This window comes from Cynoglossus semilaevis, chromosome 20, assembly GCF_000523025.1.
Source record: "Cynoglossus semilaevis isolate Cse_v1.0 chromosome 20, Cse_v1.0, whole genome shotgun sequence".
NCBI lineage: Eukaryota > Metazoa > Chordata > Actinopteri > Pleuronectiformes > Cynoglossidae > Cynoglossus > Cynoglossus semilaevis.
In genome coordinates, this window is record NC_024326.1 from 8,477,279 (window position 1) to 8,494,267 (window position 16,989).

General features: G+C 40.4%; 1 protein-coding gene across 1 annotated transcript; it reads right to left on the reverse strand.

Annotated features, from left to right (window-relative positions):
* Positions 1-993: 993 nt before the first annotated feature.
* Positions 994-15,313, reverse strand: wnt3a (wingless-type MMTV integration site family, member 3A). The gene is made up of 4 exons (XM_008334432.3): positions 13,855-15,313; positions 9,837-10,075; positions 4,006-4,271; positions 994-3,924 (listed from the first exon to the last, which is right to left on the reverse strand). Exons 1-4 carry the CDS (start codon positions 13,977-13,979, stop codon positions 3,445-3,447), a joined length of 1,110 nt encoding a protein of 369 aa, XP_008332654.1. The 5' UTR covers positions 13,980-15,313; the 3' UTR covers positions 994-3,444.
* Positions 15,314-16,989: the final 1,676 nt, after the last annotated feature.

A 16,989-nucleotide genomic window follows, 5' to 3' on the forward strand; every position in this document is an offset into this window, starting at 1 on the left:
CCCTGTGTGGTTCAATCGCGGCCCATCACCTTTGCTGTGTACGACCTACAAACAAGAGCAGCTTTGAGACTGTGCGGAGAAGTTGCAGGCTGTTTGTACAGATGTGTGGTGTACGGCAGCAGCCGAGTCCACTCTGTCAAAGCCCTCTCGACGCTTGACTCTCAACATGTAATAAACACTGAAATTGAACATAGCTGGGGTTGAAATCTATCTTCGACTTTGCAACTTTATTAACTGTTTACCAACCGTTAACATATACTGAGGATTGACCCAACATCAAAAAGCCTCAGGAGAAGACAAAAACAAAGGTGTATATTGAGTGGCAGTTATTTGCCTCATGTCATTCGAGTGTGGGCTTTTGCACCATTCCACCGTATATACATCACTCCCTGCGTGCCACAACAACGTGGCTTTATTGAAATGCATGTAGGTGTCTCCTGTGAGAGTCAGGGTGAAACCAGGGACATAAAATACGAGGAGGACACTGATCGCAATTAGGCCTATTGTCTCCCATTTATATGGTTATTGGGTGGTGCCACTCGCGCTCTGGTGGTGTTAAAGTTCTCACAGTCAGGATGCCATCCCTCTCACTGGGGCTGCTGGAGTCTCCTCTGGCAACTATCTGCTAACAATGTCCATCTCACTTGGGTGACAAAGCTGCAAGGTGGGTCTGGTCAGAGGGAAGGGCCCATTTCCTTCAGGAGAAGGAGAGTGTCCCTGCAGGGCTGGAGTTTCTGTCCATCCTGTCATCTGTTTCATGTTTTGTACTTGTTTTTCTCCCATCTAGCTGGTGTGAAAAAGTGTCAGAGGTGAGGTGTGTAACGAGCCTCTGACAGTCTCAACAGTCACTAACCCACACATGAGTCTGGGCTGGGCTGGAATCTGCTCTAGAATTTATATTATGTTATAATCCTTGTTTTTTTTTTTTCAAAATAAAAAGTCTGGTTAACAGTGGCATAATCCGTGGCAGTCAAGGGAAAACCAGAGTCGCCTTTATGTCGCTTTATTTCGGTGTTAAAGAATTAACATCAGAGATGTCAGAGATCTACTACAGGCAGGTGGACACGTGATACCTGTGTGGAGTCAGTGGGGAAACAAACAGTAATGAGGTAAAAAAGTCTACAGTGTTACATGTCCAGACACTGTCGTAATGGAGCTTTTCTGCAAATATTTATATTTAATTTTACTGAGCTAATATGTACAGTGAATTAAATAAATAATTATAAAAACATCAAATTTTAGAAGCTCATGAAAATGCCAAAGAAAACAAAACTATTTTATACAAAACTTTGGATTTTTTTAAAAAAGAAGAAAAAAACAAAGGAATAAGGAAATGAACAAATCACATATACATGACCAGCATTAAACGGCACCTTGACGGGCTTTTTACTGGTACTGGGTTGATGTGTAGTCTATTGGGGATGTCAATCAAATATTCAGGAGGAGGCTCTTTTGTTTACACCCTGAAAAAAAAACCTGAATCTATATTTTATCTCTAGAGTTGAGGCCACAGTTTCAATGAAAAAGTTCTTCCCACACTTCAGTAGTTTTTGACTGTATGTATAAATAAATTAAAACTCAATTTTGTATTTCATCTCTGGGAGAAAACATAAAATATTTTCACCCTGACGTCTACAAAATCCAGACAACTAAAAATGAAAAATTCTACACTGGTCTATTTGGTTAAGTATGGATTACTGGATGTAAAAATGCTTAAACACTTCACATTTTTAAACTCTACACACACATATATATATACGTACATATATGTATATATATTTATAACAGTTTTCTTTCACAGAAAGAACCATGAGACAAACAAAGAAGGAAAGTTGACACAGAAACATTGTACATTGTATCAAACCTAAAGACAAATACACATTGTTTTTAGCAGCATTAAATCTGGGGAGTACTGATTGTTTCAGTGGTGCTGCTTCTTTATTCCTTAAAAAGCCACATATTTTGGTCATCTTGTTACTGCAACGTCAACTTCCACTGCATTAGTAAGGACTCGCTGCTTTGTTCATTGTCCTAAAATCATTTATGTTGATTTTTCTTTTTTAATTTTTGCCATAAAGAGGGCACGGAATTCACTTCTTTCTTAATGAAACAAAAAAAAAACCAAAAACAAAAAAAAACAAAAAAAACAAAAGGGTGTGTTACTCACGTACTGTAAATGAAAAAAACCCAAAACAAAACATGGGAATAACCCTTTCATAAATAACAGTTCCACCCCGCAACCAATCACAGGAGATAATACTGATAAAAACAAGAACATGCTTCATATTTCTCAAGGACACAAGTGCTGAGCTTTTCAGATTTGTTTACAGCTCTCTGACCCGACAGACTCACAAAGGTCTTTATCTTGTCTTTGGTCATTTAAAGCTTTGATTTGAGACAAAGCTCCAACCATTTTCAGGGTGTTCTAAGAAATGTGCTGACTTGGTGCTGTTTTTTTTTTTCCATTCCAAGGAACTTAGAAGACCCCAGGCACAGTCTACTAGGAGGTCTTTGAACCAACTATGTCTTTTGAAAACTTTAAAAAGTCTTCTTGTCTTTGCTGTATTTTTCAGACTACCTAAAACATGCCGTCAGTCTGCTTCAAGCTTGTTGTTGTGTTGTTAAATTCTCAAGCAAAAAACAAAAAAACAAAAACAAAAAACAAAACCAAGACTGTGGAATGGGATCTTGGAAGGGGAGGACCGGATCATTGCGCTGTTGCAGACTTCTGTATATAGTCTAAGATAGAATTTAAAGTAACCAGCTGCTGTTGGGGCCCAGTTCCAGCTCCGTGGCCTCAGGCTGTTCTCTGCCCTGTTGCAACTTCCCTGGATGTGGCTCAGGTCTACTCTCAGGTAAAGTTAGTCGTTTGTAGTTGTTAGCTTTAAATTCTGTGAACATGTAAACTCATTATAACACAATCACTACATTCACTCAGGTACAAGTGCATTCTTACCCCAGCTACGACCAAACTACCACACTTAACGCACGCAACAATGACGTTAGTTTTCAGATGTTCTGTACAAAGCCATGGTGTGAGGACAAAGACAAACGCACACTTTTGAACTTGTGACGCCGTCGCTTCGTCATTCAGGATTTTTCCTTTTCTTAAAAGACATTGTTAGTTGCTGTCGTAAACATCAGTAGTGCTGCACTGTTCTCAGGAAATGTTACTGATGAAATATCGCCTACCTGGAGCTCATCAGTTAGCTGAGAGATTTTTTCGTTCTTTTACCAGCAAACAGTGACGTTTTTGTTGCTGCCACAGTCATCAGCATCACACCACGATCACCACCGCCGCAGCGAGTGTGAGCATCTACTGAACTGTTCCTTGCGCATCACAGCAAAGAAACCCATGGTCATCATATCTGCTGTTGGAGTCCGTGGACAGGTCAGACATGTCTTATGGGAAATAACAGTGATGTAATATTGCAAAAAACAACGCTATTTACAGGTGTGAACGTCGTAGACTCTCATACATTCCTGACAGCTGACGTAGCAGCACCAGTGGAAGATACAGTGGCACTTCTCTTTCCTCTTCTCAGTTCGAGTGTTGTGGCCGCGTCCGCAGCACAGAAGGTCGCACCCGTCAATGCCGTGGGAAGTGAGGTTGCAGGAGCGATCTCGGGTCCCAAAAGAACCGGTCTCGGGATTGGGGTCACAGAAATTGGGCGAGTTTTCATAATAAACCAGGTCACGATCTGTGGGGGGTTTGAAGTAGTTGTACTTGGGTCTCAGGGTCTCCACCCATCCCCGGGACTCCCTGTGCTTCTCCACTACCATCTCAGAGGCACTGTCGTATTTATCCTTCATGTAGTCACCAATGACTCTGAAGTCAGGTTGGGACCACCAGCAGGTCTTGACTTCACAGCTGCCCGAAAGTCCGTGGCATTTACATTTGAGGAAGACGTTGTCGTTCAAGGACTAGGGAATAAAATATAAACTCAATCAAATATCTGTACTTTCGAAAGAAAACATTGTTAGAGGTTTTGTTAGTAAACTGACCATTCTTCCGGCCTCGTTGTTGTGGCGGTTCATGGCTGAGCGTGCGTCAGGTCGATTCTCTCTCGCGTCAGCAAACTCCCGCGACACCATGCTCCCAAACTCCACATCCTCACTGCAGCCGCCCCATTTCCACCCCTCTCCAGGGGGGCCCTTGTGGCGTGTGTCACAGCCGCAGATGGTGGCTGAACCTTCGGCACAGGCACGGGTCACCGCAAATGTCACTCCCGCTGAGGCAATGGCATGAACAAACGCCGACTCTCTGGTAGCTGGAAGGAAAAACACAAAAATCTGTTCAAAATACTGTACAGAGCTGATGTCGTAGTACATGGAATAGATGAAAATATCTCTGCAAAGGTCATAAAAAATGCACAAATGTTGCAGAATATTAAATTTGATTCAAATTTACACAAAGAACACACACTTTTAAGAACTTAAGTAAAGCACTCAGGCCTTTCAATAAGGCCACTCTCTGGGTGACCTCCATTTTCTTTGAATTAAACTTATATAATATTTTTAAATCATTTGGGTTTCATGGATATTACAAGTTAGGATTTGGAGGGTGGATTTTTTTTTTTTTTAACATTTTTGCTATATACAATTGGACAAATTCAACAGGTGGCAGCTGCACTGCAAGAAGGACAGTCAAACTCCCCTGTGTCCATATATAGTAGGAGGCCTGGCCTAGTCCTGGTTAAATATCCATAAATAAAGTTCCAAAAATAGATATATTTTTTTTTTGAATGAGCATCATAGTATTTACACAACTCTATAACCACCCTTTAGACTTACAGAGACTGCTTTAACTGAACTGAACTGTGCAGCAACACTTGAATCTGTTGATAATGGAAAAAGCCTCTGTAATCTTTGGGAGGTAGAACCTGGCAGAAGGACATGTCTCCACAGTAGCATTGTGGTTTCTATTGCAACATCTACAGGCTTAAGGGACGTATTCAGCAATTAAAAAAAAAAGATTTTTCTAAACTATCTAAATCTTAACACAAAAAAAACCTTCATAAATAGTAGAATAAGTAACAGGCTCAAAATATGTTAAAATTAAAAAATATATTTTTGAAAAGACCAAGCCTTTGGTCAATGCTCCTTTTACATACATACATATATATATATTTATATATATATATATGTATATATACCTGAGCAGTTTGTATATTTGCTTGGAGATGTACAAGACACCAAGCCTATGTATACAACCATTTAGTATTTGTTGAAGCAGAATGTGTGAAGAATCAATCTACTGAGGTGCATCAGCTCAGTTTAGAGTCCAGCCATACATCAGTTGTCCTGTCTGAGGAGAAGAACAGAAAGACCTCGGTGTCTGTGGCTGACATAGCTGCGTGATGACTCAGAGGGATCAAGATCTTCCAGAGAGATGAGAGGAAGAGACGGGCCTGACAGGCCTATAATTAAGAGACTCAATTAAGCTTTTGAAAGGTTAGGAAATGGCCTCACACTCGGGGGGGTTATACACATAATACTGGGACGGAACAGTGTTGTCCAGATAGGCAGAGCCAAACCAGTGACGCAGAAGAAAAAAAAAGGCCAAGCTCCAGATCACTGTAGTGAGACGGTTACTCTGTCAGGGTAGTCAGGAAAATGGAAACATCAGGCGTAAACACAAACTAATAATTCTTATGCAGGAGTCTGAAAGTAATAAAACAGAGGAGGTTAAACATCTTTAGTGTTTCTTCGTCTTCTTTGAGTCATGAATGTTAAACAGTGGAAGGAAAAGAAAAGAGAAGAATGAAGCTGAAGGGAGCAGGAACACCTCCCTCGCAGCAGGTTACAACGAGTTTAAGGACTAAAGGGCATTAGAAACAATGATGCAGAAGAAACAGTCGACTGGCATCGTACTCATACCACTTAGTACTACTACATGTATACACACTAGATTATCACAGTGTACGCTGATACATTCAGAAACCTCAACTCTTCTTTTTATCTCAAACTGATACTTTGCTCTTCCCTCGGACGATTCAACGCCGATGTTTCCCTCTGACTTTTATGACAATGAAGATTATTAAAATCACTGGGAATCATCCGAAACAGCCCAAGTTTGAACTTGTTATGATGTGTGTTCTGTTTGTAATTGTTGCACACACAGAGTTACTCCCAAAGCAGCAGGAAAAGGTACCAAAATATACAGAGGCATTCCCTTTTTTGTAGTATCTTTAAACCTTTTAAAATATTTTGATGCATATTTTATACAAGAACAGACTTCATTTTTTTTAAATAAAATATAGATATAATTACATATTTGATTTTTAGCCAGCAGTGTTACTCAATGGAGGATTTTATCTTGTTTTTCACCAGACAACTGGTAGGTTTTTAATGGGAAGAACATGTATATATATTTTTAAGTCAAATGTATGGGTAGATGTAAAAAGGGGTTTGTCGCTAAACTCTACATGTTTAGCTAGAGGAACAAGGATGTTGGTGTGATTGAATGAGAAAAAAAAGTAAGAAAATACTGACATGATTCTTATGGATTGTCGTCCCTCTGACGTTTTAGTCTGAGACCTCCAGCATTCACTTCACCTGGAAACACCAGCTCTTTCACAGTTCCACTCATTTACTTGGTTTTACGACCAATTTATGGTATTTAGGGACACTTGCCCTCCAACAATACTTCTCCACCAAACTTCACCACATCCTGGCAGGACAAGCGGTCCCTGGAACCTGCTGGGGGGTTCAATCCCCTATTGTGCAGCCACTGTCACGCTGTGTTAGCCCAACAATGGCTGCAGATATTTTATATGAAATTTGCCCTGGCCAGTGATTAGTGGAGACCAAGTTAAGTCATAGCAACAGAGAACTATGCATTGCCCGGACCCCGCTTCTCTGCAGACGGGGAAATCCCTATTCAAATGGTTTAATAAAACAATCTAAAGGGCGTGTGAATGGGGAAAAGCACTTTTTCTCCTGCTTAATCTCATGGTTGCGAAGATATTGTGCTGCGAGCAGTGCCCAGCAGGGAGTGGGGCTAAGGTCCCCCCATCAACTCCATTTACCATACCCCTTCTTTCTCTCTTGCCCAGAGTTAATGATAAACAGGAGCGCCAGTTTCCCTCCCCCAGCATGAAGAGACATATGTCTCGTGAAAAGCAGAGAGCCTTTAGCTCATCCTAAGTAGTAACACTTTCTCATCCTCAGGTCACAGGTCGTAACCCGCGTGCCCTTCCTCCAGTTAGTGTAGATCAAACCTGATTTAAATCATCCTTTTTTCATCAAACCTAAAAACGGTTCTGTCCACCGGCTTTACACATTACATAATAATAATGTAACTTGACTTTTATTTAAACTTTATGGTTCCAAGTGGCATAATAATAATGCATGTGTCTACCTGTTTGGGAGGGAACACCTGTGGAGCACGGGCTCTCCGCTTTTTATAGAAATGTTTATCTTAATAATTCTATCAGATGACTCACAAACAGAAGACTGATTACACTGCTGCTCTGTAAATACCACGAATGCCGAAACAGTCCTGGGATTGGCTGCGTGGACGGTGAACATCTGTGCAGATTTTCACCTTTCATCACAGGCAGATTCCAGCAGAGCATGTTTTGACACTTTTAGTTAATGTCAATTAATGAGTGCTGACGCAGACGTAGCCTCGGGGCAGGGCTAGTGATCCGAGGTGTGGAGTGAGGGCGAGGGGATCGCAAAATATGCGAGGGAAAAGAAAAGGCACGTCCAAATTTAAAAAGAAGAGTATACTCATGTGCACTGGGTTGTATAAACTATAAACCACTTTCACATGTTGTGGCGATGTTGTTTTCTCTCTTTTCCACTATTTATGTTAATGACATAGTTCTTCCCCTTTAATGTCCCTGTATGTTATTCTTTAAAGGCTTAGATGAGGACAGGTCAGGTGTCTACAACAGGGTAATGCCCTTGGGCAACCAGGGATGTCCAACACTTTTGGATTTCAACACTTTTATGCATTTTAAGTTTCATTATATAACGAGCAATAATTAGGAAACTCAAAACGTGCAAAATGGCAATGGCCTTTTTTTTTTTTACAAATTAGATAATATACAAAACAAAATGCTTGCGTAACACAAAGCTAAATTACCATTAGCCTAAAAAGTAATGCAAATAATTTCTAAAGGGGAAGTTTTTTTTTTTTTTTAATTTAGTTTTCAACCTTGTTAAGGGGTCAAACAAAATGACTGCCCAAGTACTGTGACAGGACCCCGGGCCTACCTTTGAACATGCCTGGGCTAATGGATAACAGCTAAGCTGCTGATCTCAATAAAAGCAACTACTTTCTCTTTTAGCTCTGTTTGACAAAAGCAAGGAGGAAACAGACACACAACAGCCTGAATCACAGACAAACAGACACCAGCGAGGACAATGGCACTGTTGCACAGATAAACACCAGCATCAATCAAATCCACTGAAATGGAAGCCCTCTCCTACTAAACCCTATCAAAGGCCTATAAGCCCTTAAGCCACTCTGTTTGGCCCCTGACAAAGGCACTTAATCCCGCCACTTTGACCCGTCACATTATTAAGGGCCTCAGTGACCTTAATCCAATCAAAATGATTTACTAAAGCCCGGTAGCTGCCTCCTCTTCCTCTGAGTACCCCTGCAACTTAGACCTGGGGCGGGAGGCAACGGGTGTGATGTGGTGGCATTTTGTATCACAAAAGCACTTGGATGGAGAACCCCTACCTTTAGCCACCTAGCTTCTCCTATTAACTGAGCCCAGAGTTTATTAAAAGTAATTGCCCCAGCTAACCTTCACCACCCTGTGCTAACGTCAGTCTTCTGCTGAGTAGGTGACAGGTTCCGATTCCTTCACCGTTGTCCTCTGAACTTAGAAGACGTGTTTCTCATTTACATGTAAACCAGTGGGGAAAAAAACGCTCTAAAAGAGTAAAATAAAATCTGTGATTAGATGCACATTTGGCACAATGACAAAGAACAAGATCTTTCCAGCTTAATCAGAAATGTAGACATGTTGTGACGCAGCTTAGTTTTTCACTGAGTCACAGTGAATTACAGTTTATGAAATACACTCTATAGACAGTAATTTTTATTGTGTCAGTTTTGTGGATTGAGTTGTGAAGCGTACACTGCTGTCTCCTGGTCTACAGGCAGGTCAGTCAATCAACACAGAAGGTTCTATGTCCGTGAAGCCCATATAATTCCATTTATTCATTTACTTATATGTTTGTGCATAAAAGAAACGTCTCTTGTTGTCTTCATAATAAAGTTAAAACTTTTTTTTACCAACTTTTCAGGAAACTATTATTTAATTTATAATTGAATATAAGAAAACCTTGATTTTGTTTGTTTATATTTATATCTGGTAAATTCCCATCAGGTTATAATATGCTTACATTATAGGTACACAGGTATACATTATCATGTTTTACGCATCATTAACTATTGAAAAGATTAAAACTGTATTTGTTAAACTCTGCCACTTTGTTCAAAATCTTGTAGTGAACGGTGCTCAGAGGGGAAAGTACACATCAGAGGGGATTTCCTCCTGGAGAAAACTCTGACAAGACAGAACTCACTTATCTTAATTGAGTGCATTATTTCTGCATACAGCTCACTTCACTCCTAAGTCTATTTGAACAAGGTTTTGAGTGGGTATAATAGATGATATACAAGGGGAATGCTGGCTTGTTTATGGTTAGCTAGAACAATTACAAATGCCATGGTAACGGCAATGGTGACAAATTACAGTACTAGATTTTCTTTCAGATAAGTGGGGGATTTAAAGAGCCTAACGCACTGTCAGAAGTCTGAATTATGTCAGAAAAGGCAGGATATTCCCCCCCCCACTGTGTAACGTTACCTTTGTCTAGCACAGGTCCAAAAATGGCCAGATCATTGACTGTGGTGCAGTTCCAGCGTCGACCTCTGAACTGGTGCTGACACTCCTGGATGCCAATCTTTACACCTTCAGCCACGCTCGGCATGATTTCCACGTAGTTACGGCAAAATCGCAGCTGTTTGGGCACCAGACCGGGGATACTTCCACAGAGAATAGGCTGAGTGCCCAGTGATGAGTACTGCTGGCCCACAGCCAGTGACCTAAAGGAGAAGGGAAGTCACAATTAGTCCAAGTGTGTGCCGATCTATTGATTAACGACTAAGTACACGCTGTTACAGATACCTATTTATTAAAATCTCAACATAATGAAGTATCTCAATGCCATTAGTAAATAATTGTATCTGGACAATCCTATTAACGGTCAGGGTCTGGTGTGAAGTCTGATGAAGGGCAGGGTAATTTCATGTTTGTATGCTGCTGTTTATATGCTGTATCCGATGCTACCATTAGGGGTCCAGGTTTTATCCCCTCAACTACCCTCTCTGCAGACACCTGGCCTTTGTGTGCACTGAAATTGCAGCCCTGGTGTCAAAGACGCAGGCAGTGTCTTTGTCTGAGATGAAAGTCAACAATGCATCTACAGCTCCTCATAGAACTGAAGTTGACAACTTGGAAAACTACACCTTGTTATTAGCTGTCCGCATACTTAACAGGCCTTCAGCTTAGGTTAATAAGAGTGCAAACGCTACGCCGAAACTTCAGAGAGTGTATTAAGTGTAACACTGAACCCCTCCGAATCCCCCCACCCCCGCCCTCGTTTCCTTTGAGGAAGGTATTCAGAGATACAACAAGTGCAAACTTGGTTCACTGATTACATCTTTGTGTCTCACTCCTCGTACTGCTTTCTCTTTGCCTTTCCGTCTGAATTTTGCTGTATTGTCTCAATTAGGAACATCAGTACTTGCAAATCCTGCATACTGAAATTGACCTGTATTTTACGCAGCATCGTAAATTCAACACATCGTATTTCACGTTTGTTGGATAGACCTCTACCTACCAGTCTGCCTGTGTTCCCACCACCTGCCTAACTGCTTATCTACCACTCCTTTGACTCCTTGATTACCTACATTTGGACTTCTTGATACGTACCTTTTGACTCCTTGATCATTTAATAGTACCATTCCTGTTATTATCTTTGGCAAATGCTGCGCAGCGTGGATACAAAGAAGCTTTTTTGGCAGTTCAGGCTCGTCCTCTGTTCACATCCACCGTCTGGTTAATAACAAACGCTGGCAGCAAGCGTCTGGTGCTCCTGCCGAGTCAAGTCTGCCCAGTAGCAGCTACAATTTGCACACAGTCAGAGGCAACAGGTGTGCAGTGGCTTTAGCGGGCTATCAGTTGACCTAACTGTTGTTCATGGACTAATCACTGATCACAACAAGATTACCCACACTCCAAACACTGGCCTCAGGCTGCCTTTTTAAAACCTTTCAGCCCAAGTAAAGAACTTTTGAACGTAACGACCCCTGATGGCTGGTGGCAGCGGATGTATCCAGCGAGCTGACCTCCAGCTCCTGGATTATTTACCCAAACCTCTAATTATTCAGATCACACTTATTATATCCTCAAGCTAATGTGTCAGACTGCTTTCAGCGGAATTTCTCGACTAATTTCTGCACACGAGACCACACTAGTTAATCATAAGTGAGACATCCAGTGAGCAAGCAATGGCAAGTTGAAAATGACTCCAGAGGAAATCACGTTAGTCTGTAGTTTGTCTCCAGCGTCCATCAGTGAACACGAGGAACTCCTGCTAAAAACTGACCTCCGTTTGGCCCTGAAGAGCATCACTGCCAGAAATAGAAAAACGAGGACATCTAAAACTGATAAAGAATACGTTGGCTCCTCATGTTGAACTAAAAATGTATAAAACCCATTCATCTGTCGAGAAAGGTTTTTGCACTGAATAGAATAGAACAGACTTTATTTTCATTGGTTAATGGTTGAAATTACTCTGAATGATAGAAAACCAAATTGCACATTTAATTCTATACTATAATGAATTTACAAAACTGAAATCACGGTCTCTTCAGACAGACCTAAAACTTTTGACCTTTAAAACCCAGGGGTCATCAGACTTGTAGGCCTTCAACAAACCTTTGCACACGGTCGTTTTTAACATGTCTAAAACTCTACTCAGCAGTAGTTCCACACCTGTGAGGATGTTGTGGCACACTTTGCTGGGGTTATTCCACAGCATTGTTACACAAACTCCCCATGAGTCAGTGTGTGGAGGTTGCTTCACTCATACGAGACTCGGAGTCTGTCTCAGTGTGACTGAGTAATCCGTGCTACACATCTTCCTGTGTTAGGAAAGAGCCGTGCATGGAGGCCAGGCAGGGCACGGTCCTGCAGGATTGATCTCATTTTAAGGATCCACAGCCTTCAGTTTAACATATTTAAAAATATGTCTAAAAATATTTGATACAAAGATGCAAAAAACCAAATTATATCACCTTCATTCTGCCTTAGCACTGACTTTCCCTGTTCATCTGAGTGTATCCAGTGCAGGTTTAATACATATTTCAGCAAGCCCAAGCAGTGAACCTTAGAATTACCACTTTACTTGTAGGCCCTGGGGCCTTGGAGTCGACTTTGACATCAAGAGAGTATGTTTGGAAAAAGGAATGTGCGGCAAGCTTTCACCTCCAGGTATTTATCTCCTAAGGTGGGGTGGACTAGGGAAGGAGGTGGCGGGGTGGTGTCTGCAGCCAGGCTATGTCATGGCAGGTCTAAAAAGAGACAGACATGAACCTGTCTCAGAGTAGCTCTGTACCCCCACCGATTAGTGTGACACACAGCTTAGGCGCGATGCTGCTCCAGTGGCCACTTGAAGCCAAGTTCGGCAGCCTCTGTCAGGGGCAATTGCTCTTGGATGGCAGACACGCTGTTTGCAAACGGAGCAACAATGGAGGGGCATTGAGAGCAATCCAGAAGGAACCATGTTATTTACCTTGGGATGAGTTGCCATGAAACAAAAAAAAAAAAACATCAGCAGTTCATCTTATATCTGTCATGTTAATTTGCCCCTTCGTTGCCTCTGCTGTTCGATCAGTGACCTGATCCGGCTGCCAAAATCAAAGCAGACAGCCACACAGAGGTGAGCTGTTGACTTGCTGCAGGGTGGAACCATGCCTTCTATTGTGTCATTCATAACTGACTGCAATCAAGAAGAAAATGAAGAAACGTCCTTTGACAAGTGCACGGCCTGTGAGAATGAAGTCTTTATGAAGTGATGTACGTGAGACGTCAACACCCTGACTCTGAAAACTAGGAGGTTTTTTTTTTCTTTTCGTATTTATCCAAGGGCCCTGCTGTTTCATCAGCATTTCCTTCCAGCTGAGCATGTCATTAGTTTCAAATCAGTAATAGCACCAGGGGATCCGTTTAGAGGACCCAAAATTTAGGATGTGAATTTCGCCAAATAAACTTTTTCAAACCTTCACCAACAGTTTGTTCAGTTAGAGTGAAAACATGTGAATATTACAGATATTTCAACATCACAGAAATTATAATCCCAGAAGACAATGAGTAAAATATTAATTTAGCCTTGAGTTGAACTTAATTTTATAACATAACATATAACAACATATTCATAAACTACTTTATGCACCTGCTGCATTAAATGATTTATAATTTTAAAAGTAATTCAATAAAAATAAATTATTTTAAATCACACCAATCCTTCAGAAACAGGATTAAAAGTATATTAAATATAATTTAATTTTTTTCTGTACTTCATAAAACTTTGTTGTTACCTCATACAGACACTGTTGACGCTTTGCCCTAATGACAGTGAATCAGATCCACGCACCTAAATGCACCGCTGCTGTCACGCACCAAATCATAACCACCCCCTCCACACACACACACACACACGCACACACTCACACTCACACCTTTCCACGGTTAAAACAAAACACCCCAAAAACATTTGACTGGCATTTGATAAAATAATAATAATAAACAAAACACTCACCACCAGATGGGATAACTCGCCGTGACATGCGTCAGAGAAGCGCACAGCAGCAGGAAACATCCCAGGTATATCATCCTTAAAGTTCCGCAAAACATCTCCGGCAGAATGCCTTCATGCGCGCTCATAGGCGCGCACTGGGGTTTGCAGTGAAGAGTCACAAAACAAGGACAAACAAGAAAAAGGCAACAAGGGAGAGAGAGAGAGAGAGAGAAAGAGAGAGAAAGGGAGAGAGAGAGAAGGGGGGAAAAAAAGTACCGATTTCTGCACTGACTGATTTTTATTCCTATATCTCTGTGTCGCGTCTGGCCGTGGCAGAAGTGTGGAGCCAAATATTAAAAAAAAAAAAAAAAAAGGCTAAAAGCTGCTGCTCCAATCAGCAGGTATTGCCACAGGGGGAATTCTGATGATATGTTCCCTCTGATGCCTCGTCTGGCAGTTTGAAGTCAGACAATTTAAACGTGATGTGTTTTAGTGCTCATTGAGGATCCATGCGCATTAGCATGCAGTGTGTGTGTGATATATAATGTTGTTTAAAGGAGAGCAGAGGGAGGGTCCCAGAGCTTTTAAATAGACATCGGAACCCCTGTGGATTGCGTAGCTATAACAACCTGTCCGGATTTCACTCCCTGGCTTGAAGCTTCTAAAATGCAGAAATAAATATGTGTGAATTGCCCGAGACTATTATTAGAGTCTGTGGCGCTTTATTCGCCCCGTGTTTGGAGAGTTTTCCTTCGTTTTTAGATAACAGGGTTTCTGTGAGAAAACCCACGACAAATCTCACTCATATTTATTTTTTTTAATTAGTACTTACAAATTGGACGAATTGCTTTTCTTCCTACGAGACGCTTTTATTTTGCATTCGGAGTAAATATATATAAAGGGAGATGTAGTTATTGACTTCATTTTCTAATTTATTTTTAATTATAATGATTTAATCTCTGTGTTTGTCACTCACCTGCTGCAGTGATTTAGACTTTGGTAACACAGTCTGACTCCTCATCACAGCCACAGTATCCGTTCATACTGACTGCACCACTGGGTTTAAATGACAGACTGACGGTTTCTCCTCGTCAATGTCAAGTGGCTGTTGATAGGAACTGGTCCACAAAACATCCTCACCAAAGAAAAACCTGACTTACGAATAGAGTTGGTATGTGAAAAACAATTCAGTTTATTTTTTCATTTTTTTTCATTTTATAAAACCTTTGTGACGAGGTATTCATTTTATATATATTTAAAATCGCTCTAATAGTATGATATAATTTACTGCATTTACTTTAACCACTATCTCCATATAAAAACACTTTTTTATGTATAGCTTCGTTCTGCAGAAATCGAAAAGTGGGATATTTTTTGACATATATTTTTAAACAAATCGCATTTATTTTTATACATTTATAAAATAATAATAAAAAAGAGAATCGTACTATTTTATTTCATAAATAGCGAAACAATGATCCGTCTGCGAACAAATAATTATAAACGTGATTTATGTGATACAATCTATTTTAAAATTATGGATAATGGATGTGATTGTAGAGTGTAAAAAATGAAAAAAAAAATTTCTGAAATAGAGAAAATAGTAGCGGGCAATTCTAACATCCATTTTAACGTTAGAAATATATGAAGTGTATAAACCACACTGTAATGCATATCATTTTAAATAAGGAGGTTTTTTTTTTTGGTCTAAATAGTTTTTTCTTTCTTTCTTCGTTATTTTAAACGTCTTTGAACCTGTGCTACTCACCGTCATCGAATTTCCAGAATGTGATGATTGCGCCACTGCGAAGAGTACAAGTCCCACAGGCCCTGAAGGCAACACAAAAGCAAAAGGTTACTACCATCTAGCGGACCTTTTTGTGTACCGTATATTTCGCAGCAATCTCGCACCTGCTATCTACTGTAAGTAAGTACTCTCTCTCTCTCTCTCTCTCTCTCTCTATATATATATATATAGTGCTTTTCTGGGTAATAATTTCCTTCTTCTCATCTTAGAAGATTTTTTTTCAGTTATAACTGATTGTTGGAAAAGAACTTGACATTTTACTTCAAATTAATTATTTCTTAAAATTACATTTTTTAAGATTAAACATATTAATTACAATTAAAGGATGAACATTTACAACAGGGCACTTCAATTAGCTGTCCATAAAAGTAAAGCAGCAGATTTTAGAATTAAAAAAAAAATTTTTTTACAAGAGGTGATTCATTTATTCACTGAACCCATTACATGTGACAACTGTGCCTCTGAGGTCCATCTATTCATGTTTTCCCACTGAGCCAACAGGAAACTGGGGGACATGTGTGCCCACAGTGACCTCATGGGATGACGTCACCTGGGACGTGCGATTCATTCACGGACCCTTGACCACCACCATGAGCCCCAGTTGACAAAACACAGCGACAGCAGCGTCACGCCACACAAATATTATCCTAATCAGATTTTTCATGACGTCATTACATTTTCCTGTCTCATTCTGTGGGATACATGAACCAGCTGCTCAATTAACACTTCCACCTTGTGCATGAACACAAAAGTGTCACTAGATGGCAGCATTGTCGTAAAATCGCGATACAGAGTAATTCGATAATCACAAATGTTAAAATAAAAACAATAACACCAAAACTAATGCTGATACTGAGACAAACTAATAGGTGCAATGTCGTAGCATAGTTGTGGGAATCTGCAGCTATTGGTTACTCCATTCTCTCTTTGCTCTGTTGTCTCTGTAAATGCTCTGCTTACACAGAAAAAAAGGATATTTGGAAGAAATAAATTAAAAATAAATTAACCTTAAACATGATCAAATAAAGACGGCATGTCTTTATTTGATCAATGTGCAACCATTCAAAATATCAGAAGATGGAGCAGCGAGACAGGAGAAAAAAAGAAGGCAAAACAGACTGATCAAAAAGTGATAAACGGTAAAACAGTGACGCAGGACCTGCTGTGGTGACCCAGCAGATCAGGATGTTTGAGAGATTAGGTTTTATTTTAACTCCACAAATGTTTTCAATTCGTGTTGTATATTTGTAAAGTCTGATCCCGACTACAGCTGAGAGTGTGATGAGAATCTGTTTCACTTTCCTTAGAGAGACTCAGATTATTGTGTTTGTCCTGAGGTCACACATGTT